Source organism: Nomascus leucogenys, chromosome 4 (assembly GCF_006542625.1).
Source record: "Nomascus leucogenys isolate Asia chromosome 4, Asia_NLE_v1, whole genome shotgun sequence".
Classification (NCBI taxonomy): domain Eukaryota; kingdom Metazoa; phylum Chordata; class Mammalia; order Primates; family Hylobatidae; genus Nomascus; species Nomascus leucogenys.
Genome location: NC_044384.1, coordinates 21,306,100 through 21,332,618, shown reverse-complemented (window position 1 = coordinate 21,332,618; position 26,519 = coordinate 21,306,100). Strand labels below are relative to the sequence as shown.

At 44.8% G+C, this 26,519-nt stretch overlaps 1 protein-coding gene across 17 annotated transcripts in view; it reads left to right on the top strand.

Moving 5' to 3' along the window:
• The window catches only part of NEDD4L (NEDD4 like E3 ubiquitin protein ligase), a 367,577-nt gene extending 342,299 nt beyond the window's left edge, over positions 1–25,278 (top strand). For 12 of the 17 annotated variants that reach the window (XM_030810341.1, XM_030810348.1, XM_030810349.1 and 9 more), the window contains 7 exons: positions 7,052–7,125; positions 9,323–9,383; positions 11,240–11,299; positions 12,843–12,950; positions 14,403–14,499; positions 15,229–15,301; positions 19,913–25,278. In XM_030810341.1, coding sequence (XP_030666201.1) covers positions 7,052–7,125; positions 9,323–9,383; positions 11,240–11,299; positions 12,843–12,950; positions 14,403–14,499; positions 15,229–15,301; positions 19,913–20,015 — 576 coding nt within the window. In that variant the 3' untranslated portion in view covers positions 20,016–25,278. The remainder of the gene's footprint in view (positions 1–7,051; positions 7,126–9,322; positions 9,384–11,239; positions 11,300–12,842; positions 12,951–14,402; positions 14,500–15,228; positions 15,302–19,912) is intronic. The other 5 variants (XM_030810345.1, XM_030810342.1, XM_030810340.1 and 2 more) reach the window with 1 other exon arrangement.
• Positions 25,279–26,519: the final 1,241 nt, after the last annotated feature.

Here is a 26,519-nt window from a genome sequence, read left to right as displayed (position 1 = left end):
CAAACACAGCGTTGGAGTTTTTAAGCAGGCCTCTAATAAAGCTTCTGATGATCGTTCAGGCCAGATCTTCATTAAAAACAGTTCTCAGACCTCCTCGTTTAATGTTGTGAATTCTTCTTCTGACTTTTGGGTAGGATCAAGTAGAGTAATGCATTAATCAAAACAGACCCACGAGATGAGTAAGGTAAGAATTAGGTGCCCAGTTTGTTGAATTACTGCCTTGCCTTTTTAAGAGAGCTGTCCTGATTAACAGGGAACTCCCGTATTTATTTTGCACTCTGGGAAGGAATTTAGAGCAAGTTAAACAGCTGCATATGGATCTCATCTCCCATATCCAGTCCATCAGCGAGTTATTCACACACCTCCCAAACCTTTCTCACTTCTATGCATTCTCCCGATCTCTTCTCTCACTCACACCCAAGTCCAAGCTCCCATCTTCCCCACTAGACCCCCGACCAGTCTCTACATCCAATTTGGCTTCCTATAATGGCAGAGTGGTCTTTTTGGAATATAAAAATGAGCATGTCATTCCTCTGCCAGAAACCTTCAGGGGTCTCCCCTGCCCTTGAGATAAAGATCACAACCTTACTTTGTCCCACAAGGTCCTGCGTGGCCTGGCTCTCCCTGCTCCTCCTCCAGACTCACTGTGAATCACAGGCCCCACTGGGCTTGTCCAACACAAGCCCCTTCCTGCCCCAGGCCCTCTGCTTTCTCTTCCATCTGTTGGGAGCATACTGCCTCCCAGTCTCAGTTCAGATGTCCCTTCATCAGGGAAGCCAGCCCTTGACCCAGACCCTATGCATCTTCCATGCCTGCCCTGTGGCATGTACCACAGACGACTTTGCATTTCTGACTATGTTTGTGTTTAGTGCCTGTCTCTCCTGCTCAGCTTCCTCCCGATGATGGCAGCCGCATGCCTGCCCTGTGCTCACTCACTGTCGTGTACTTCCCACAAGCACTTTGCCTGGTGCATGGTGGGTACTTGTAGTTGTTGATGTGGAAATCTAGGTGTTAGCATGATGCCCGGACAAGCCTCTCACGTCTTTGGCCCTCTGCAAAACTGTTGACTCTGACCCAGAAGGAAGCCCATTCCTCCCCAGTGCCAAACAGTCAAGTCACTTCCACAGTGGGGCAAAGCGAGTGCAGTTGTCATGGGGTGAAACAGACATGCAGTCAGCCTTCCAAGGTGTTTCAACCTTCTTTTTTTTTTAATTTCACAGTTAGAAATATCAGACCATGAGGTTTGGTAGCTGTTCCTTCATGTAATGAAGCTGCAGCTGTTGCCATTATTTTGCAATTTGTTTTCTTTCTGATTGGTAAGAATCTGGGGCTGCTGGTTTCTAGGGCCTAATATGAAAGTTTCCACTGAAGAAATGTCAGTATTTAAACTATGATCCTGTGCCAAGCAGGAAGAATAAGCCATACCCCCATTCACTGCTGTGCACACATACCTGCCCCCACCGGGAGGAGGGGCCCTTTTAGGGCTGTAACAAGTGAAAATTCTTTATTGCAAGTTCAGCAGAGCAACGTCTGATTTGGTTATGGGTTTGTTTGTTTGTTTGTTTGTTTGTTTGTTTGTTTTTTGAGACAGAGTCTCGCTCTGTCACCCAGGCTGGAGTGCAGTGGCAGAATATCGGCTCACTGCAACCTCTGCCTCCTACTTTCAAGCAATTCTCATGCCTCAGCCTCCTGAGTAGCTGAGACTACAGGTGCATGCCACCATGCCCGGCTAATTTTTATATTTTTAGTGGAGACAGGACTTCGCCATATTGACCAGGCTGGTCTCGAACTCCTGGCCTCAAGTGATCTGCCCACCTCAGCCTCCTGAAGTGCAAATCATGCCTGGCCTGATTTGATTGGTTTGACGAGGTGCCAGAAGTTTCAAGAGGCTGTGTGGTAGTTGGAGGGAGAGCATGGGCAGCAGCCATGTAGGAAGGTTCTTTAGGATTGGGGCGAGCCAGTCTCCATAGGAATGATTACACAAAGGGAAAAAGGAGATCATCTCAGACATTAAAGTGGTTTGTGGCCCTCTCAAAAGCCACAGCACATACCACAGGTGTACTGTGGATCTCTCTGTTAAGATTTCATGGAGAGAGGTGGGCCACTGGCAGAAAGAATCTAAAAAGGCTCTTTAGGGGGTGATAATGAATTAAAAGGTGGAGAAACACTTGGGGAAAGGCAGTGAGTGAAAAGGCAGAAATGGTCAATATGAGGGAGAGGGCAAAGCATGTCCTGGCCGAAGCCAGAAGGAGCCAGACCAAGAGCCCAGAGCTGGAAGTGGCTCCCAGGAGGGCTGAGGCCCTGGCCCCTTCAGGCTAGTCAGGGACACAGAGGGATGGCACCTGGCGAGACGGGAAGTGGGAAGGCTGGCATGGACTCGCTGCCTCCCTGCTGTTAGTAGTTGCGCTGCTGGAGAGGCTGGGGAGGATGAGGAAGGCCTGGTTGGTGGAGTGATGGGGGTGCAGGGTGCTGACTGCCCCTGAGGCCATGCCCTGCAGGATTTGTGAGCACCCATCAGTGGGCGTTTGCCCAGCAGTGCTCCGTTTCCAAGAATGGAGTCTGACAAGCAGACAAGTCTTGCTCCCCCCGAGTCCAGCATATTCCATATGATCCAAGCTGTTTCTCAGCAGCTTCCCAGGCAGCGCAAAGCATCTATGGAGGGTCAGGGAGATGTGTGGGAATTGGGTTGTTAACTGGCCAAGGCAGGGAGTCCCCCAGAAGTTCCTCTGATCTCTGTGAGGAAGAGAGCCAAGTTTATGCTGGGGCCGGTAGACTTAAAGAGGAGTTTTTCTACTGCAGTGTTTTCCCACGAGCTCTTGCTGAGCACCTGCTGTGGCTGGGCATTGTGTTCCTTGTGTGGGGTCCTCCAGGAGCCCAGGCACAGGAGGGCGGTGGCCCAGAAAGCCCTGGGAGGGCGGGGTGTGCGTTTCGTGGCTGAAGGTGGCAAGAATCCACCCCACAGAGGAGGCTCTGCAGACTGCTCACCAGGGAGCAGGGCCCCTGGGTGCCAGCACCAGCTCCATCTGCAGTTCGCTGTTTCTCCTTGGTCACTTTGCTGGATCTCTGCCTCCTCCGGGATGCTGTCCACCCTCATGATGGGGGCCAGGGCGCTGCTGCAGCACCTGTAGGAGATGCGCGGGGTGGAGAGCAGCCTCTGTGTGACGCTGCCCCGCCTTCTCCCGCTTAGGGCTGACACTGTCACGGTGCCACCCAGCGTTCGGTGCTAAGGACATACAGTCCCCTCCTGTGGTGGCAACAGCTGATGTTAAGAAGGGACGAATTTGGGGGAAAGGAGAACACAGGCTGTAGTTAGAGCGATGGTGAGACAGGAATGAGGCCCGTGGGGAATCTTTATGCCCAGAGGCGAGCATTAGAGTCAAATAGCCTGGGCGTGGTCTCTGCTTCTCCATCCCTCATGGAGCCTCGTGCCCAACCAGCAAGGACTCGGGGGCACCGGCCAGTGGCAGTAAGGCAGTGTGGTGGGCTGGACACTATGACTGCACTGCAGGAGACGGTCTCACGATCAGCCCCCGACAGCCAGTCTCAAAAGTGGAATTTGAAGAGTGGTCATTGCTTCTCATTAAAGTGTCGCCTGTAACTCATGAAAGTGCCACCTGTAACGAACCCTAGAGGGATGCATTTCTGTACCACTGAGGGCTCGAGCCAGGAGGCACCGAGATCTGGGGGCGTGACCCCTAACCTAGTAGCTTAGGGAGCAGAATTACAAACCCCTCATCCTGTGCCCATCCTTGGGCCCTCTCCTCACTCCCCCACAGAGAAACCCAGGGTCAGAATCAACCATGAAACTTGACGGCTGCCCACAGGATGATTTACTGCTGTGACCTCATTTAGCATGGGTTAGTATGGGCCCATTTTTTCTTTTCTTTCAAAAATTATTAGTTTATCTAATTATAAAATATTAACCTCCATAATAAAAATAAAGCCAGTATAATAAAAATATGTAAAATAAATAAATGTCACTTATTCCCAGTATCTCAAGAAAACTCAGGATTAACATTTTTATTTATATTTTCCAGAATTATTCTCTGTAAGCACAAAACAGATTTTTTTTTTTACAGAAGTGGAATTGTACTCTGCATACCGTTTTCTTTTTTATTATATTTATTTATTTATTTATTTATTTATTTTGAAATGGAGTCTCGCTCTGTTGCCGAGGCTGGAGTGCAATGGCATGATCTCGGCTCAGTGCAACCTCCGCCCCCTGGGTTCAAGCGATTCTCCTGCCCAAGCCTCCTGAGTAGCTGGGATTACAGGCGTGAGCCACCACTCCCAGCTAATTTTTGTATTTTAGTAGAGATGGGTTTTACCATGTTGGCCAGGCTAGTCTCGAACTCCTGACCTCGTGATCTGCCCACCTCGGCCTCCCAAATTTTTTTTATTATACTTTAAGTTCTGGGATACATGTGCAGAATGTGCAGGTTTGTTACATAGGTATACACATGCCATGGTGGTTTGCTGCACCTATCAACCCATCATCTATGTTAGGTATTTCTCTTAATGCTATCCCTCCCCTAGCCCTCCACTCCCTGACAGGCCCCGGTGTGTGATGTTCCCCTCCCTGTGTCCGTGAGTTCTCATCGTTCAACTCCCACTTATGAGTGAAGCTGGAAACCATCATTTTCAGCAAACTATACACAGGAACAGAAAACAGTTTTCAAATTAATATATCACACACACCTTTTCATGTCACTAAATATTAGTCTATAACATTCTAATGACTGTGCTGAATTTTGCTTTGTAGACGTGCCATATATTTTTAACTGTGCCCTGTTGGTAGACGTTTGGGCTATTTTAGTATTTTCTATATAAACATATAATTCTGTATAACCCTGGAATACTCACATATATACATAATATATATAACATACAAATGTATAATCTGGAATATACATTTTGTGTACTTGACTAATTTTTTTCCATTGCTATAAACTCCAAAAGAGAAATTACTGTGAGAAGGGATATATAATTTTAAAATTGTGATGCCTATTGCCAAATTATAATATCTTCAGAAAAAGATTGAACCAATTAGACTGCCTCCCACAGTGAAGGTGAGAACCAGTTCTCTGCACTCGGCCACACTGACTTATTTTCTCTCTCATCTCTGGGCACTGCTTTTAGAGGAAGCAGAGTGTTTTCCTCCTTAGCCCTCCCCTCCCCACTTTGTCTGTGGCCGACCCGCTCATTCAATAGCTCTCTGGAAATTACAACTTTCAGGCAACACCAAGGAAGGCTCTGTGATCAAGGAAAGAGGGCTGGATGAATGTTGGAAGGAGTGTATTACAGGGATTGTGGATGCTTATCTACTTCACCTCCTTCCCTTTCCCTGTGCGAGGGGAAAGGGTGGGAGGAAAGATTTGGCTTGAGTGTAGCCGAGCTGTACCAAAAGCCTTCTCAATACCAACATCTGGGCAGGGATTTATTAACTTGTCATTGGTGTGGATCTGATAAGAAAACCCTTACTGAAGGAACAACAAGGCAGTCTGGGGAGGAATAAATGGGGAAAAGAAGAAAAGCCAACCTGGGTTTATTAACACGTAGAACAAAAGGTATGGATGAGCACTGTCGTCCACGTACCTCTGAGAACCAGCCACAAACTGGCAGTGTTTCACTGTAGAAACATCCCCACCCCACCCCCAAGTGGAAACTGTTTGGCATCCTCCATCCCCGACACGGCCTGTACGGGGCAGGAGCAGATGACCCCTGGGAGAAAATGGGATGCACTGGGAGGATGGCAGCTGGAAAGGGAAATGGAGAAATGAAGGATGTCAGCAAAACCGGAAACACAGCAGCGGGATTAAAATTCACATTGGGCACAGTGAAGAGTTCAATTGACTTTGCAGAAATGGAAAGCATAGTGGAAAAATGAGATTCCTTCCTGAATAAAGAGAAAAAGAGAATGTCGAGGGACTGGATAGATGATGAATGTGTTTTACGTTGAAAAGCCACCTCAGTGTGAATGGGAACAAGAGCCAGTGCGTGGAGAAGCCGCATGAGAGACACAGGTGCGAGCGCTCGGGTCAGAGGGGCTCAGGATCTCCTGGGTACAGGTGGCAGGACCAAGGAACCCCTGGAGGCGGCCTCTGCCAGGGCACAGAGTTCATCACAACATGGAACCTCCATCCCTCCTGGGTACCACCCTAATACTTACTTTGGAAAACCCTCTCCCCCGGCTTGGTTTAGTCTATAATGCAACCAGCAGGCAGAGGAAAAAAGACTTAGAGGGAACCCCACCAAAATAGTGGCATGGCTTTCTTTCAGTAGGAGAGGTGTAGGTGCTATATTTTTCCACCTTTTTTTCCCCAAAATGAGAAAAAACATTTTATTTTAAAATAGTAGGCCTCTCTCCCTTCCCTCACGCTGGTTACTGCGATATGTGGCCTTATGGTAAGCTAGGTCTGGGTCAGGGCATAGGAGAAAGGGCTGCCCTGATTGCAGCAGCTTTTTTCATGATCGTAGGTGGCGCTAAGGGAGGATGCTTCAGAGCAGATGAGTGAGGAGAAGGCATCTGATGCAAATAAATGTCTTCAAAAACCAGATAAATCTGTCTCTTCAGCCTGAATCCTTAAGCTTCTTTCTTGTCTTTAAGTTTCTGTTTGCATTTTTGAAAGAAATGCCATCCATCCTTTTTTATGACTAGAAAATATAATTTTCAGAAACAGAATGCATTAGAATTTGGATTTCTGGAGTCTTGATGGTTGTACCCTCTTCTTTTCTCTGTTAAACATAATTAGTTTCCTGATAAATGAATGGCAGATGAAAAAATGTTGCTCTTCATTATTGCTAATATATGAAGAATAATTAAAAGTCATAAATAACCATAAAACAATTTGCCTTTAATGATAGCATCTTTAACTGTGTAACATCCTAGCAAAAAAGCCTCATTGGACATTCTCTTGTGCACAGAGCCCATTTGCTGGGAAATATTTCTGAATACATGTTGTCTTCCTTTTATAGTAAGACATTGTCACTCAATAATAATATGCAAGATAACTTCGTGATAGTAATTGTTGTTTTGTCTTTGTAATTACAGACATATCAAGTGGATTTGAAGCCCAACGGGTCAGAAATAATGGTCACAAATGAAAACAAAAGGGAATATATCGAGTATGTATACACGTATTTACTGCCTTTTCTTTGAATAAATTGAAAAGCATGTTTTGTCACTGTCCCTTTCTGAAACAGCTCATGCATTTATTATGGGCATGAGTTGATTGGTCAGTTTTCAACAACATAAGTTCTTTTCTGGCTTGGGCTAATGGGAAGTTGAATATGAGATGGAAAGTCTGTCTTGTATCATGACTCCATTGAGCTGCCCTATAAAGGAGCAGAGGAGGGAGAGAAGGTCTATATTATTGAGTAATATGGCAAATACTCTTTTGGAATATGCGGATATCAACTAAGATTTAGAATTGCAACGGAGGACCACGGTGTCAGTGACCAGCAGGGCAAAATTAGGAACCAACAAATTAAAAATATTTTGTCTCTCTCCCAACTTCTTTTCCATAATAGAAAGGTACAGAAATAGTTAAAATGGATAGGAAGAATTCAGCATGTGCAACCCTAAGGAATTCTTTCTGGTACTTGTAATATTCTTAACTCAACCTCAGCCTCAGTGGAACAAAACGTTGAGTCTTTTTGGAAGTCTAGCTGTTAAGTGATTCTAAGACATTTGTACCAGGCAGTTTTTTCTCTGTTGGGCACGTTACGTTTTCTTTTTTAGTGTATGTATGTGTGCTTCAAATGCATAACTCTGGGATCTTCCAAGGAGATCCCCTGGTGCAGGGGTGAGGTGAGCACTGCAGTGTGTGATTCCTGGCACCTGGTTTCTGCTCTCTTGTGGTCGCCGCAGTGGCCTGAGTTCCTCGTTTGCATTCAGTGCTTCGTTTCAACAGGCTGGGCTCCCTCCTTTCTTCTCATTTGGAATTGGTCAGAGGTCTTGAATTCAGACAGCTCTTGCATTGACTGTGGGTCTTAGCACCTTTCAGTGTGATCTGCAAAGAAAAACCTACTGTCCTTCCTAATTAGGAAGAAACGGAGCGTGTTGGAGTCTCTACTCAGAGATCCCAGGAAGGAGTGGAACTATTACATGGCAGACTTTTTTCCACTCTCAAGTTGAAAGCTTGTTATGCTGAATACATGGACTAGAAATAAGATACATCAGTTCTTACCTGGCCACATGAATTGGCTCTCTTGTTCTGAATATGAACAATCTTAGCTGATGACACCCTGGCAGACACCATTGTCTTCCTTCAGAAAGTACAGACTGTGAGTGGGGTTTAAAAAATATTCTAGCTCAGGGTGACCCAGGTCTCAAATCCGAGGACTCTGACATGCATGGTATGTGTCTTGCATCATTCTTTGCAGTTAATTCTTTTAGGGTTCAAACGTGGTGGGAGTCAGGGCCAGGCAGGGTTCCAGCTAGCTTTATTTTTAAAAGTATAATTGAAATCACCAACTGCTCCCTGATACCTCGGCTCCCCTGGTGCCAGAAGAATGCTGCTGAGCTGTTCATTGTAGCCCAGGAGGTGCCGCCTGAGAGGCTGCACAGTGGTTGTGCTGCAGGCTGGTCCTCAGGGCCATTACCATGGTTACAGTGTACCACCCCAAAGGCGAGAGCCCTTCAGAGTGATGGAATGCCTCAGATGACATCCAGAGTACATTTGCCTTGTGATCACTTACGCTGTGCATTAAACACTATCGCAGGGAACTTGGTTTTGATGAACTTCAGTTGCATAAGGAGGTCTTACCATTCATCCTCTAAATTTTGGCATTAAATTATGAGTGCAAATCATTTTGCTGATAAAGCTTATATGTTATTGTTGAATATTAGCACATTGGACACTAGAATGAAATATTAGATAACTAAATGCATTGTCCTGAGTACTCTTTACAAATACATATACATATATGTGGGTGTGTATATGGGTTTGTGCATCTTATACACGTATACCTGTGTGTTCATACCCCATGGACTTTTCCCGTTTCTCCATGTTGTCACATTTTAAAGCATTTAAAGCATTTTAAAGCGGTTAAGCGTTTAAAGCAGTTTAGGTCAGCCAAACCTTGATGTGGGGGAAGTTAATTACTCTTTTGAAATCTCCAGTGAGATTTGAGGTTTTTCATGGGTGTTCCAGGGAGTCTTGAAAGAAGCCACGAATAAACTAAACAGTGGGGGCACAGAGGAGACCCTCCCCTCTGCTCTGCTGTCATGGATGGAGGAGAAGCACTCCCTGTTGTGGAGAAAGCAGTGAGCACTAGTGATGATGGAGGTGGTTCAATATTGTCCTTTTTTCTCCTGCAGCTTAGTCATCCAGTGGAGATTTGTGAACAGGGTCCAGAAGCAGATGAACGCCTTCTTGGAGGTAAGCCATGCTAGCCAGGGTTCTCTGCCATGTGCCTCTGGTCCCGGGTCGAGGGGGGATCGCGCTTCTCCTTTAGCTGGTGTGGTGGAGCTGATCAGAGACAGAGGTAAGGCTGGGGACCCTGCAGGAAGGCCAGGATCGCACAGCTCACACCGTTGGCCAGTCTCCAGCACAAGAGTGTTCAGCCGTCGTGCCACCACCTCTTCTTTTTCATTTTCATGGGTTCTCCTGCTTGGCTTCTCTTATTTTTACATTTGTCCTGTTTTTAAAGAGGACGTTTTACAAACTTGATCTAGAACCATTGTCTTGAAGTTTCAGGTGGTACCCAAGAGAAGGCTGCCTTTTGCTGCAGTGACAGGTTCCAAGAAGCCCGAGGGCTGAGAGCTGAATGATAAAGCGCAGTCCCCGCAGTGCCTTGCCACCCCTCCCTCCCTGGATCACTGCTGCCTGGGCTTTATTTATTTATTTATTTATTTATTTATTTATTTATTTTGAGGCAGATTCTCACTGTGTCGCCCAGGCTGGAGTGCAGTGGTGCGATCTCGGCTCACTGCAGCCTCTGCCTCCTGGGTTCAAGCGATTCTCCTGCCTCAGCCTCCCGAGTAGCTGGGACTACAGACACGCACCACCACGCCCGGCTAATTTGTGTATTTTTAGTAGAGATGGGGTTTCACCATGTTGGCCAGGATGGTCTTGATCTCCTGACCTCATGATCCACCTGCCCCGGCCTCCCAAAGTGCTGGGATTACAGGCATGAGCCACTGCGCCCAGTCCTGGGCATTTTTTTTTAATCCCCTGCCCTTTTTCTTTGTGGCATAATTCATTCCAGGTTCTCTTCTATACAGATACATGGAAAACACATTTTCTTAAGCTGAGTTTTTATTTATTTTATACCCAGCCACCTCATGACAGCTTTTACCCTGTTACGGAGCAAAGCGGGCACTGCCCAGATCCAACTTTTTAATATCAGGGATGCTGCCAGGCCCCTAGCAGAGGGTGAGGGATTCATCATTTTAAACAGCATTCCACTTGGACCAAAAGTGAAAATCTTTCTTAAATCTGATAGTATTAGTTACCTCGAAGATCACACAGCAAACAGCCTCGCGTCCACGTGACTGATTTTCTCTGCACTGAGGCAGAGCTCTCGTGGGGCGATGCTTTCCCTTCACTCAGGCACCTACACAGGATGCGTGAAGCCCGGGCAACACACTCAGAAACAACTCGGGGCCTTAGGGACCTAAAATGGGAGGACAGAATGGCAGGTTTCACTCTTTATTTAGATAAGAAATCCCAGGAAGCAGATTCCTGGACCCCACCGCAGGCGGTCCATACCTTCAGAAACGCGGCTTTCGCAGCACACAGGGCCCAGCAGAGCTGAGCTCGTCCTAGATCACGCCATAGTTAGTGGTACCCTGGGAACTGGAGCATGGTTTTCTGTACGCACAGCCTCTGCACCCATCACCTGCCTCCCTCTGTGTTTCTTCTCCATGCCTCCAGCACGTTATTTTTAAGTGTGTCTCTTACACATCTGTGGCCTGTGCATTTTAGGATGCACTGACTCACAGCAGTGTTATAAATGGCTTTTGGAATCCACCTGCCTACAGTATCCCGTATTTTCATCAGGTTTCAGAAATTACTCCACTACTTGAATCTTCTAGATTCTATGATTTTTCGAAACTTTTATATTGTGACTGTGTTGTTTTTACTGGAACTATAGTTACTTGATACTGTCACTGACGTAGGAATCATCAGGAGAGATTATATTTTTTTCTGGCTAACCAGAAAAGTTTGTTTTTCCTGTGAAATTTTTTTTTTGAAGGCAATAGGTGTTTAAGATGATTTTTTTTTTCTTTCAGGGATTCACAGAACTACTTCCTATTGATTTGATTAAAATTTTTGATGAAAATGAGCTGGAGGTTTGTATTATAAACGTTATTTTATGTAAAGTGGATTTTTTAAAGTATCTCTCATTACTTTACAAGTAATATTTTAATATTCTTGGATCCATAATGTCCTAGAGAGTAACTTCAGATGAATTCTATTACATGTCTCTTATGGGGCTTATTTGCCAATGTAGGAGTAAGGAACAGCAAAAATAATCAGCTATAGTTGCCTTGCCCATCAGAGGGCAGTTCTGGAACATGCCTAGTAAGTAGAGGCCACTGAGCAGAGCTGGGATCATGGCCCTATGCACCAGGCGAGGCAAATCACCACGACAAGTAGAAACAAGGTTTGCAGTAGCCCTCTGAACAGCAGAAACCTGCTTACACTACCAGACTGGCCAAGTATCCTCTGCTGCATCCCCATCCACCCCCACCGTGGCAGCCAAATGGGGGTGTTGGCCACAAGGTGGCCGTAAGCATCTACTTGGGCATGTTGAACAGACGTCTCATTGAACTTGAAGTGGTTTATGTTGAGTGAGGAAAAATATCAGAAGGCAACAAGGTAGTAGCAAAAGGTAGTTTAATGATTGTCTAATTCAGCTTCTTGGTGTTGACATAGATGAGCAACAGCCATTTTAAAAACAAAGGAATATCTCGCCCTTTGTTGTGTCGAGAGAAACAGGAGAAAGACTGTGTCTGTTGAGAAGCCGTTGGTGGGACTCGGCCATTTCCCCCGTCCATATCCAGTGAGCGTTTCCCATAGACCAGCTTTCTATACTTTTATCTCAAAAGAGAAAGTTCAAGATCGATGATGTCTGTAGAAATCATATACCTCAAGCCTTTCCTCTGATAGGTGGGAAACTGAGGCAGAGAGCAGCTGGGTTTACCCAGCAAGGTTTTGGCACAGTCAGGCCTAGGAGCTTTACTTCCAGGCTTCTGGCTTAGTTCTGTTTCCATTTCATTCTGGTACCTTTGCAGGAATATCTTCCATTTATCCACAGGAAACCTCCCCTGATGGAGAGTTGCATAATAGGAACAGCAAACCTTAGACTAAATTAAGCCGAAGACCCAGTTATGCCTTAGCATATGTCTGCCGTTCTTAGGCCTCTGGGCAGATGAGGTGATTTGTCATCACTGGAATTGATCAACCTGTAGGAGAGTCATAAGCACTAATTCTTTTGTGGGTAGGGAGATGCTTTCAGATATTCAGAGGAATAACCTCTCGGGAGGAGAAGCAGCCAGGCTAATGCGCAGATGCTGCTGGAGCGTGAGAAAATCCACGGGTCCCATGTGTAAGACTAGAGGGGTAGAGAGGACGACTGTGGCATTTTTATATCCGATATGACATGCCGTGGCTTGCGCAGGGTTCAAATGGAGCCGCCCTCGTGACTGCTGCCTCTGTGATCTGCTATGGCAGGTGGAGCCTGGAACAGGTGTCTGCCTTCCTCTGTTATGATTTGGTAGCTTCCCTTCGCGGCACAGTGACCACATGCTGGCACTGAGGGTGGTCATTTCTCAGTGTGTGATCTCGCAGCTTTCACATCCTGCTTTTACATCTGGTAAATTTTCTTCCTAGTTGCTCATGTGCGGCCTCGGTGATGTGGATGTGAATGACTGGAGACAGCATTCTATTTACAAGAACGGCTACTGCCCAAACCACCCCGTCATTCAGTGGTTCTGGAAGGTAACTCCGGGGCCCAGCCCTACCCGGTGTCCTCCACCTGAGGCAGGATTGAGGGCTGTGTGGCGCCCTCCATTGTGGTCTGACTTCAGGACTGATGCTGGCTTTGGGGTCCGTTAGAGCTTAGACTGCTGGGGGAGGGAAGAGGCAAACTGAGCCAGCAGCCCCGTGGTGGCTCCTCTGTAACTGTAGCAGACAGCTAGACTTGAATGAAGTTGGTCCCTACAAAAGCACACTGGCCTTCCTTGACCACCTCGTGAAAGTGACTTTTATTTGAGGGACTGGTCCTCCAATGTGTAAACAGAAATGGGGGCTTCCCAGGGCAGAAACAGGCTTCAGGGATGGCTTTGCAAGATGCCACTTTCTGTTAAGAAGTCATTTTCTCAATTTTTAAAATATATTCCAACAAATATTTTGATCTGTGTATCTTTCAACCAAACGTAACACAACATTTGATTTATTATCTTAGGGCCACTGTTTGTATCCTGTTCAGCTTAGGAGGGAAGTAAAATAGGAATGGGTTAGCCCAAGGGAGATATAGTAAACAAACTTAAAAAAAAAAAAAGTTATCCCCAAAAAGGCTGATTATTTACTTCACCCCAAAAAGGAATCATTTAACTTTTTCAAATTTATTTTTTTTTTTATTTTTTTTTTTAAAGATGAGGTCTCACTATGTTGCCCAGGCTGGTTTCAAATTCTTGGGCTTAAGCAATCCTCCTACCTCGGCCCCTCAAAGTGCTGGGATTACAGGCATGAGCCACCGTGCCCGGCCTTTTTCACATTTCTAAATGCCTTTTATTACTATTTCAAATGCCAGCAGGAATAAAGAGATAAAAAAGCAGAGTCTTCAAAGCCTAGTCCAGGTCTCACTTGGCTTGCTTTAGATGTTTTCCTACAGCAGTCCAAGTGGCATTACCAGTGAAGCCACCTGGATTCCCGTAATAATGCAGATATGTAAGATACACAGATTGTTTTAGAACCCCATCTTTGCCTTTGTTTTTTGTTTTGTTTTGTTTTTGTTTTTGTTTTTGTTTCATTTTATAAAATGATGTCTTCTAGGGAATGTGTCTACAATCTGAAACCCCATCTCATAACCTGGCTTCCCCTTGTGATGACAAATCTTAAATACTGTATATTTATAATTGGCTTAGGGGGAACTGGTAAGCCTCGAACACAGAAACATGAGCTCAGTGCCCTCAGAGAATTTGCTTTTTATATCATTTATTTTGGCCTATTGGCAGAAGAAGAAAGAGACGGACGTTGTGATCACTCAGTCTCTTAGATTAGAGAGGCCAGCTAGTATTGTGGCCATAAAAAACCTACTCAGTTTTCAGAGTCAACTGTCTAGGTCTTACATTGAAATATAAATAAGATTAAGTTCTGCCTGCCTGCATGACAGCAGCATGTGCCATGGGTCACATGGGGGGTATAATGACCTTCTGCCTCTGTTCATAGGCTGTGCTACTCATGGACGCCGAAAAGCGTATCCGGTTACTGCAGTTTGTCACAGGGACGTCGCGAGTACCTATGAATGGATTTGCTGAACTTTATGGTGAGCAGGATGCCATTAGATTCAGTTGTCCTGGGAATTTCCAGCCAGGCATGAACTCTGGCCCAAGAACCCTGCCGCCAGGCCTCTGCAGAAGGCTAAGTTTCAGGACAGTGTGCCATGCATAGGTTCCATAAAAGTGCAATGAAAGTACTGTTATCTATACTTTATATAGATAACATGGTGCTTCTACCTCGAGGGATTGGGGGGCAGTTTGTGAAGAGATCCATAAGGCTGCTTTTTTTTTTTTTCCTATTTTAGTTTTTTAGTAAATCGTTAAAAACTAGGTTTTGCAGGGTCATTTATATGATCGTAAACTGATGTATAAAGTCACTTCTAGTAGGCAGAATTTTTCAGTGTTTACCATAGATTTAAAAATCACTCTGTACTTTGCATACTGAAGGTCACATTTCATTCGTCCTCCCACCCCCGAAGTTTAAATTTCCAGGGTCCAGCTGAGAGGCTGTAGCTGCCTGCCTTTCCACGTAACTGTTGTGTTTGTTAAACTTGGTGCAGTTCCATTCTGGAGACGATGCAGAGTCTTTCTGTGAGATTGTGCAGACTTCTGGCTTCCCTCAACATTAAATTTCAATGTTGCAACAGAAGAGAGTGTCTTGGACCTCACCCCTGGGGGCAAACCCTGCCCTGACAGTAGCTGGACTGCAGACCACACCATAGCTTCATTCTTCTGCCCCAAGCACTCTTAACATTTCTTTTTCTTTTCTTGTCTAGGTTCCAATGGTCCTCAGCTGTTTACAATAGAGCAATGGGGCAGTCCTGAGAAACTGCCCAGAGCTCACACATGGTGAGTGACAAAAACACATGCATGTCAACAGCAATATTTGAACTACTTAGCTGGGTATGGTGCTGGGCTCGAGGCTATAGAATGCTCTGTTTCCTGTCTGTAAGTAGCTTAGAGAATTAAAGGACAGTGATGTGGATGAAAACAGAAATTGTACAGTAGTGCTAATAAGACGTAACGCACTCAGTATGTTTGGCACATAAAGGGCTCAGGCCTCCCTGCCGTGAAGAATGTCTCCTCTGAGCCCAGTCCTTCCCTCATTATTCTAGGTAATGGAGCTTTCACTGTTCCCCATACATAGATAAGGCAGCTCTCAACCTCTATAAACACATTGGGTTTTTACTCCAACCTTAAATTGGTTGAGAAGTTAGGACAAAATACCCTGTAGAAACATCCTTTTTCAAAGGCCTTCTATGCCCATAAATAACCCATAATTCCCTGGAATTGAGCGGTAATGTGACTGTGGTTGGAGGAGGGTAAGAAGGCTGACACGTGGCTGGGGATGCCCAGGCGTGGAGCGTGGCTGCCCTCAGGAGGCCCTCTCAGGAGGCACAGTGAGGCAGAAGGGTCCCAGCTGTTTTCTGAAGAGTTGCATGAAACCCAGCACAAATGCAGACTGGACGGAAATGAATTCTTGAAGCCAGGTTCAGGGAGCTCTTGCTAACTCCAACTCCCATGTCCCTCGTGTTGGTTTTTCTGCAAAGGCCTTTATTTCTTGCTCCTGAGGAAGCAGCAGAAGTGGGCCTTCTGGAAAACGGTGAGCAGCGTAGCCCTGTGTTTCTCATGCAGCGGGGGCTGCAAAGCCTGCTCTGGCCGTACTGAGCTAACAGAAGCAACCGAACACTCCCTGCAGGAAACGCCCTCCCTTAAACTAGAAGTGCTGGCCAGGAGAGAATTCTCATGAAAATACGTTTGCGAAAAATCGGCTGTGAAAGATTTTTTACTTCTGTTGGATTCCCTTGCCTCACCAGAAAGGTGGTTTTTTTCCATTCGTACCATTCACGTGACTCTCCAAATGGAATGAATGTGGTCATTGCCTGTCACAGCCTTGAAAGCAAGCTGACTCCAGCCTAAAATTGATGAATATCCAGAGCAGTCATTGTCCATGGTTCTCTGGCTTTATTCTAAGGGAAGAATGCTTGAGTAGTTCAGAGCTTTTATCCAAACAGTGTCCAAGTTATATGTGGTTTTCTGGGTTCTACTGTCCTCCATATGAAAGGCACTGGCTTTGAGCCAAGCCCCAGGACTGTGGGTGGTGATACGGAACTCAAGCTCATAATACTAACCAGGATGAAGATTAGGAAAAGCGAAATTATTGGGCACAGTCATCATCTGTGGTCAGGCACTGCTTAATCTTTATGGCAGCCTTATGAGATGTGTTATTCCCTTGGGCTGTCAGAAGGCTGGCCCAGGGCTCACCTGAGTCACAGATTCCCAGATCACAGGATTTGAATTCAGATCTACCAGAATTAGAGCCTGCACCCTTAACCACTACACCAGATACACTGCCTCTGTTGATATACCCACTTTCTTTTTAGACTTTGCCAAGGAAACCAAATTAGTGAACCAATTTCATGTTCATTCAGCCCATGTTTCTCCGTGACTTCGGGGACACATATCTTAACTATTGAACTGTCTTTTTTATTTCAGAGCCCGCATGATTCTGCCACAAGTAGAACTTCCCAGATAAGACCTCTGAACTCAGTGGTTCTCAACCTCAGCTGCATGTTGGAACCATCTAGAGAGCTTTAAAGAAATCACTGATGCCTGGGATTTGGACTTCATTGGTCTGGTGTGTGACCCAGGCAGTGGGATTTTCAAAGCTCCCCAGATGATTCTTATAGGCTGGCAGGGTTGAAAATTCACAGCCCCTCCCTAGGAAGGGCAAAGATCCACCTACAGGAAGGGAACAGCCCAGCTGGCTCTTACCAGAACTTATTTTCCTCTTTATGTGTCACGGAAATAAAGCAACTACGTAGTTTTCCTAATGATGTTCTCCCCAGACTAACTTGACCCGGATGGAGAGGACTGGCAGTTGCAAGCAACACTGGCTAGCATGAGTGGGACTGTTCTGCTGTTTCTTCTAGAAGGCTTTCCTCCCTACCTAACCCTGACTGTATTTTGACATAGGAAACAGAAACTTCACTGGCTGTTTCGTGGCAACAGTTCCGCCGTGAAATTTTGCCATACATAGGTTTAATTTCTTCCATGTTTTATGATACACAATTAAAGTTCAAAATAAAAATCTGATTTCCTAGAAGAGCAGAAGCTGAAGGATCTGGTTCTCTGTGATGAGGGTACCTTTCATTAAGCTTTCCAGTGGTGATTATTGAGTGTCTGACATTCAAAGGACTTCATTTCATTGTTCTATAAAAGGTCACTACTCAGACATTTAAAATTACTCTTCATTAAGAATCACAGGCCCACCTGCCCTTTTAGGTAGACTCTAAAGCAAACAAAAATCATCTCGTTCAGCCCATGCATCTTCCGTGTGAGGATGCTGAAGCCCTGTGGGAACAATGAGCTCCTTAAGGTCACCCAGCTCATTAGTGCAGACCAAAGCCAGGTCCGTGTGTCCTGACCTCTGAAATGATAGGAACTCACACTCACCAAGCACTCTGTTCATTCCGGGGATGGTGCTCAGCACTTGATGTGATTGACTCATACCATCATCACAGCGGTCCTAAAAGGTGGGTGATGTTATGACCCACTTTTTTACAGATAACACTGAGATGCAAAGCGGTGAAGCATTAAGCAGCATGATTCAGAGCCTCAGATCTTGACATCCCATCTCTGCCTCTCTCTTCATCATGCCAATGTTTCTCAAACCTGAATAACCTGTGGACCTTTTTTAAAGGGAAAAAATGGTCACAGATCCTCAAGAATGGGCCTGAGACCCCCATAGGGATTGCAGGCCTAGGACTGTGAAACCCCAGCTGAAAAGCCTGAAGCCACTTTCCGTGAAAGGCTCTTTTAAATGCCATCTGTAGATATGAAGTCCTGTCTTTATCAATATGATAATAGAAAGTTAAAAGCCTCTATTAGTACTTACTCTTTTAGGATTCCTGGGTTTCTGAGAATCCCAGTTTGAGAAGCACAGTGTTATTCTCTGTCTTTTAGTGATTAGTGGCTATTAGAGAATCCAAGTGGAACTCAGTGGGACTTATTCAATATTTAGGGGTTGTTAAACGGCCCTCTACAGTATTTGTTTCTTTTCTGTTGCTGTGACAATGGTTAGCTTTTAGTATATGTGCAAGTGCTGCCAAAGCGAGCACGTGAATGGTTAGCTTTTAAAACCTAAGAAGTTACTTTGCTCATTCTTGGAATCACACATCAATACCTGGAGGGGGCGGTTTTAAACACAGTGTGAGCACTCGCGGCAGAGGCAGCACAAGTGCGCTTCAAGAGCTGGAGCACCCAGGGCTGTACCTGGCCCCATGTGACCTTGGGCAAGTTACCTAACCTTGCTGTGTCTCAAGCCCCTCCTCTGTGAAATAGGGATGAAGCATTACCTGCCTTACAAGGTGATTGCCAGGGTTCATAACATTGAGACAAGGCTGATGGGGCACAGTGAACACTCCGTGAACATGAGCTCTTATGTCATAATCAGCTGTGGCAAGTGTGCATGCCATTTTCATGACAGATACACATCAGCAACCACATCCCCAACACATACACACACACACACAGAGGTGCAGGTTCTGTGGCTAAAGGCTCTGGTCTTGAGCCCCATGTAGACATTCAGCAAATGTTGAAAGGTGTTAACACTGATACCATCTCTTGAGTAATTGAGCCCTTGCTGTATGCCAGGCCCACTGATCCGATCCACTTGGCACTCATATGTGTAGTTTCCCCATGTCACAGAAGCACATAGGCCATCCATTTGTCTGAAAACCCTCACTATTGCCAGGGTGATTTGCAGCCCCCGCCCCCACCTGAAGCCTCCAGATATGTAGGGACTTTTTCTAAATGCAACTTTGCATAGCAGATGTCAATTTCGCCTGACTTTGATCAGAGGAGGTAGCTTGGCACTGGTGTTCCCGAGCCCCGGACAGCCTGGGTTCTGTTTGTGGGTCTGCCGTATGACAAAGACTGTGACCTCAGGAACCTTGCCCTATGTCTCTGCTCCAGGAGCTCCTGTGCAGAAAGGAGATAACATGACCTGCTTCATAGGGCTGTGATGAAAATGAAGTGAGTTAATGGAAAAGCACTTGGCTTGAGGCCTAGTGTGGAATAAGTAATAGTATTAGAGATAGACACAGTCTTAATTCATGGGTAACTCCAAAAGCATCAACTCTGTGTTCCAAGGGTTTGGAAATCTTGCCAGTTACTTTGCTTTTCATGTTTCCCTTCCCACCAGGATTCCTCCAAGATCTGCATCTGACTATAGCAAAGGTTTCATGGACCATTCGAAAATGTTCTTTCTCTGTAAATTACAAGAGCTTATTTAGTGTGGATGTTTCATAGCTAGAGGTTTTCGGGGGTTTTTTCTCCAGGTAATCAAAATTGTCGGTTAAAGCTTTTTTATTCTCTTACTCAAACCCCATGCCCTATTAACCAGATCTAGGAAGTGCTGTTGCAGCTTTTCACCTACACTTTTTGTTCCTTTTGCAGCTTTAATCGCCTTGACTTACCTCCATATGAAACCTTTGAAGATTTACGAGAGAAACTTCTCATGGCCGTGGAAAATGCTCAAGGATTTGAAGGGGTGGATTAAGCACCCTCTGCCTCGGGGGTGGTTGTTCTTCAAGCAAGTTCTGCTTGCACTTTTGCATTTGCCTAACAGACTTTTGCAGAGGCGATGGCAGAGAGCAGCTGCAGGCATGGTCCCTGGAGCCGAGCCTTCACCACGCACTCATCCAAGTTCGGATGCGGGAACCTGGTCCCAGCTTGAGTTCCTGCATTTCCCACCACAAATTATCAACTGGTTGATGTGTACACTAATTACATTTCAGGAGGACTTATGCTATTTATGTTGTGCCTCTGCAGGCAAAGCCCTTAATAAATATTTTACATCCTTTCTAATGACAATGAATGGAATTAATCACTCTACAGGTATAGTATTACAACTCATGTTTACTTTTTAAAATGATTTAGACTGATTTGCAGATTTTATTTCGTTATGATTAAAGATGTCTCATGTACTTGGAACAGTGAGCATTTTTTTTTTTTTTGTATTTCACTTTCATACCAGGCTTAATGTCAATGACATTTTTATTTTTGAAGTACTCTGACACCTCCACCCTCTACTTTATTAGAATTGGAAGGCAAATTTTTGTCCAAAAACCTTCTACAGACAAGTACTTTGAGAGAATTTCCAATATAATATTAGACATAATGATAATTTTTTCCATACTCAGAATGAAAAACTGGATATTACGTTTTTGTTTTGGGGTTTTTTTGTACAAATTTAGCTAATAGCTACAGGCTGAGAGAATTGTAACATAGCATGACAAATTTTGTGTTGACTTGAAAGGAATCACACCATTATTCCTTAGAAGTAATTACATGTGCTCTAACACATTTGAGACAGGGTTGGACTCCCATTTCTCATCCGAGAAATTACTTAACCCTTCCTGGCGCTGTACAGTCATCTTTTATTCTCTTTCCTCTTTGCTGTTTGTAGTACAGACATTTTGAATGAAACTTGGCACTGCTTGATTCAAAACTGTGGAAACCAGATCTGTTTAGTCTCCTGTTTGTATGCGTTTGCTAATGGTAGCTAAATAACCAGTTTTTGTTGTAAATGCACCAATTCTGAAGGCACTTTATGTACTACATGGAGGTCATATCTGGTTTTGTTTTTATTTTTTTATCATGAACATTAAATGTGATGATGATTTCTTTTCCCTGCACACATCTTTCCGGTGCAATATCTATCAGTTGTGAATCTGGCTGCTGGTGTATAAAAACCTGGATGTAAAGCTGAGCCTACAGACCTGTCCTCACCAACTGTTTTGTGATTTCTACTCAACTACAAAGATTTATTTAATGTACACTTAATCTGAGTTTTGTTACCAATGACCTGTTGCATGCTTCGATACCGTGTACTGCCTGAGTTGTGTCTGTTGTGTGCCAGATTAAAAGTGAGACAGAGACTTGACTTGATCCTCTGAGCTCAAGCTGTTGAGCTGGTAGTGGCAGAGGACTGAAGGGACCTGCACAGTTTGATTCTTTTCCACATGTAAGTCTCCATTGCAGAATTGTCGTGCTTTGAGAAAACACCTGAGGCAGACTGGGAGTTGAACGAACCCCGCTGTCCTTTTTAACCTGTGTTGTCCTAGACCCTGTTGGGGCAGTTAGGGGACACTAGAGATTTGATCTCGTGCCAGTCATCAATAGGACAAAAAAAGTTGTGATTTGGGGAGGTCTGTTTGTTACATAAAAAGGACCTTTCGGTGTAAGAAATTGCCGATTTTACCCTGCCCTGGCTGGCATGTGAGAAGCCATGGAAGGTTGTGGTTGTAAATGAGTTGTCTACAGGGGTACAGAGGCCTGAGGTTTCTAAAAGAAGGTAGATTTGTACAGACCTGAGTGTTGATTCCCTTTTCTTATTGGTTGAAAAATACCTGGTAGTGATCAGAAAACTTAGATGCTATGTAACTAAAAAGAAAAAAAAAAAAATTCCTGCTCATGAGTTTTGACTATTGGTGAGACGTTTCCCCTACAGTTAACATGACAAATGTCTCAGTGGCAAAAATCCCCTTTTTGTAAGCTCCCATAGTCTAGAGTCAGTTTTCTTTTTAAGAATCATGCCAGAGCCTGAGTCGAGCAGTACGCTTGCTTGGTTTTTGAGAGTAATTGTGTAATTGTAGAGGGAGAAATCCAATTCTAACCTAAGAACGGGGATTCTTCTGTCGTCTTGTAAACTGTGTATTGAAAAAAACAGAAGAGTCACTAAATGCATATTAAGTCAAGTATTGGAAAGTATAAAAGAAAAATCATTCTGACAATTTCTAAGCCAGAAGCAAACAAGAATTACTGAAATCTACCCCATGAGTACTTGGAAGGCAGTAATCGTGAGTGACACCTCAGTTCATCAGCCCCTTAATAATATCAGCTTGATTTTAATGACAACTAAATATTGCTGAAGTGAGGATTTAGTATTTTTTAAAAAAGCAAAACAAGGTTCAGTAGTCCTCAGCAATTCTCCAAGTTTCTCTCTTTGCCTAAAATGGTCGTAGATCTTGATTTCTCTGAATCATGATGACCACGCCCAGTCATCTTCACAGCGTAATTGCAAGTGGCAGTAAAGACAGTGTGCTGGGTAAGGAGCAGTTGCTGGGTCATTCCTTGGGCCCCGACCTGCCCGGCGAGTAGCTCTGGGGGAGAGAGGGCAGTGTTGCCTATCCCAGAGGTCCCAGCAGCCACACTGCTCTGCAGACCAGACTCTCCTTATAGCCGGAGAAATCACCTTAATGCAGTCTCTTTAGTTGTCTGCTGAAGCTATAGTGATTATGGGCCACTTACATGAGGCTGAGAAGTACGTGCCAGAGCTCACACACTGCCTGTTGCGGGTCTCTTAATATCAGTTATCACGGCCGCCTGTGGGTCCCGGGTATTGCCATTCCTGCCCCTTGTTGGCCCGAGGAAGGATGTGGAAAGAGCGCCTGGTGGGATGAAAGTCTAACAGCCTGTGCCTCTCCACGGCTGGCCCCGGAGCCGGCAGCAGTGAGGCATTCATTGTCGGTGTTGCGGTGTATTCCCAGCTTCAGTGCTCTTTTTCCTTTTTGCCTGAAATGTTTATGCTTCTCTGTAGCCAGTCCTCTAACAAATCACAAGAACAAAGGTAAGACACTTTGTTTTTGTTTCCAGGACCCTTCAGAGGGTGACATCAGATATTCCCTAAATTCAGACAATGAGGGATACAGAGCGACTTGGCGTGTATTATTTCTCCCATGTAAGGACAAAGGGACAGATTATTATTATTATTTCTGAGACAGAGTCTCACTCTGTAGCTCAGGCTGGAGTGCAGTGGCTCAATCTCAGCTCACCACACCTCTGCCTCCTGGCTTCAAGCGATTCTTCTGCCTCAGCCTCCTCGAATAACTGGGATTACAGGCACCCACCACCACGCCTGGCTAATTTTTGTATTTTCAGTAGAGATGGTTTCACCATGCTGGCCAGGCTGGTCTTGAACTCCTGACCTCAGGTGATCCTCCCGCCTCAGCCTTCCAAAGTGCTGGGGTTACAGGCATGAGCCACCGCACCTGGCCTCACAGTGACAGATTCTGAGAAACAGCGTGCAAAACATTTGAACCATTTTCTACATCTGTCATTGTTGCATAGACAGTGTGCACCTGCTGCTATCTTGCCAGATCCACACTGGTCCTCTCGAAAGCAAGGTTCATACACAGCAACTTTTTAATTATTCTAACAGTTACCCATTAACAGTCGACTCCTGTATTTCTAAGAGTCTTGTACTCACCTCTGAAATTTAAAAACATATAAAGAGAGCCTGAGTTAATCAGTTCTGCAGCCCCTACCCACTGTGCTAGTTCTCCTCTTTCTTCTCTCTCCTCCTTACCCTGCCCCTGCACCCCTGTACTTAAGAGGGAGAGGTGGGAGGTGCTGTCTGGTATCATTTTCTGCCTTGCCAATAGGGGGTGCCGCGGTGCAGGGTAACTGCCTGCCTGGTCCCTTCCTGACCTCCCCCGACCCCAAAGATCACACACTACCTCTGTCATTCAGGCATCGGGGTACATCCTGATAAGTCATGTCAGAACTGCCAATTTCAGGACTGAGATGTGTTTTTAAAACACAAATCCTTATAAACTCCACTTTGTACTTTAGATTTTAAAACTGGGGAAAAAAATGTGATATTCTTCGGACCACTTTTTTAATTTATATAAGCCTTAATGAACAGTGTCTATACATTTGCATACGCACACCCCCACCCCAGAGTGTTCTCAGTATGTCAGAGAAAGTGCCATAGCATTAGGACGGGAGCTTGGAGAACGTTGTCTAGAAAAGGGTTAGCTTCCTGTTGGCATGAAATTTTCCAAGCAAACCTCTCATTAAACATCTGTTGTTTGTTAAAGGTGTTCCACTCAAAGCAACGCATGTTTCAAAGGCATGTCTTTCTGTTCGTTGGTTTTCTGTGTGTAAGGAGTAGCATTGCTGTTGGCGCCTAACCTCGCGTGCACTGCATTCTCAACCCTGTACCAGTGCATCGGAAGCCTCCCTCATGACCATAACTCTGTGTCTGCAGATATCTGTGTTCCTGTGTAACCCAGTTTTCCCCTTTTACTCAGACTAATTTCACCTAGATTGTCACGGTTTCCTTCATGTTAACTTTGCGTGACTTTGTTCTTCCTTTACTATTCTGTATGTAATATATATATACATATATACGTACATATGCTGTCCAAATATATTTGTATATATTTGTATAGCATTTTTACACCTTTATTGAGTAATCTGGTTTCGAAAGGGGGTGAGAGTTTAGTCCCTTCTACAGTTTTCTCCAAGCTGTGTCCTGCGAATTTCGACCCTTGGAGCCTGAGAAAACCCTAGGAAGATGATGTTAATTTGCTGTCATTTCTTAATTCAGGATCTATCATCAAATGAAACATGGAAAAACAGTGACTCTTAAGGTGAAAAGAGTTTCAAGCATTCCAAATAAATTCTCAATGTTTCATAACTTTTTATTATAAACCCACCTCCTAATAGGAAGCCAAGTACTATTTGATACAGTGGCAAAAACCAAACTACCTTGAATTTTTTTTAAGGCAACTTATGAATAATGCTCATTTTCACAATCAGAATAGCTTTAAAATATGGTTGAATTTGATACACACAGGAAGTTTTCTTGAAGAACAATCCTTTCGCTTTTCTTTTTTCTTGAGAGATCTAAAGAGAAACTGTAGATTGTTTTCCTGACAGCAAAAGACTAATGTGACAAAATGAAGTCATTGTAAAGAAGCGATGCAACTTGTCAAATATTTAATAAAGAATTATGGAAGCTGGAACATTTTCTACATCAAGTATTATGGGTTGTTTGATTTAAAGCTTCTCTGTGAATGCACCATCTTAATTGTTTCAGAGGGGTTTAAATGCCTGCAGATTTATAGTATGTTCATTTCCTTCATCTCCCTGAAAGCTCTGCGCTTTTAAAAACATTAAAGTCTGGCAGGGCACAGTGGCTCACGCCTGTAATCCCAGCACTTTGGGAGGCTGAGGTGGGCAGATCACTGAGGTTAGGCGTTCGAGACCAGCCTGACCAACATGGTGAAACCCCATCTCTGCTAAAAATACAAAAAATATATATATATTAGCCAGACGTGGTGGTGCATGCCTGTAATCCCAGCTACTCAGGAGGCTGAGGCAGGAGAATCGCTTGAACCCGTGAGGCAGAGGTTTCACTGAGCCAAGATTGTGCCATTGCATGCACTCCAGCCTGGGCGACAGAGCGGGACTCTGTTTCAAAAAAAAAAAAGTCTGCCCAAAACACATGGCTTAAGCCTACTAAAAGGATGCACATTTATTCTTATCCGTCTGCTGTTTTGTTCTTTTATTAAACTTGAGAATTACTGATTTTACGTAACATTTGTATAATCCATGTTAGTCTGTTCCTCAAAAGGCATCCTTGTATACCTAGCCCTCAACTTGTGTGAGAGTTAGAGACTCAATGAATCCCCAGGTTGCTTCTCAGAAAGGTGCTGTCAAAATCCCGACCGTATGTCACTGTCCTGTGCAAAGCCGGTGGCATTTTTCCTCATGCCATTTCACTCCGCTCAGATAATCTCAGACTCCTGGAGAATTTTCCCTTTTTCTTTAGTACTGAGATTCCTCTTGATGTGCTTAACCCATCCCCTCGGGGCAGAGGAGATAGTGGGGAAGCAGGACATCATTTAGTCTTTGGTTTCTTGCGGCTTGTCTTTTTCCATTAACAGTAGATGGCATCTTGCCAGGAAGCTGTCCGCAGCACCTGGAATTCCTGCCTCCTCCTCCAGAGTTACGAGTACACGTGAGAGGCACAATTGAGAGGCACAGAGCCACTGTGAATATTTATGTTCTTTCTTAAAACCACACATGGTGGAACAAATTACATCAATGACACGGCCGCTAGATTAATACGCTTTTAACCTGCTCTGAAGTCCAAGACTCATTAGGCACTTGTGAGATGGTGAAGCCTCTGGTAAAAGTGTTTGCGGTGAGCATGGGTATCCTGAATTCTGACGCTAGCTTTCCCGGGGTTGGCTCTCAGAGCCATGTTCAA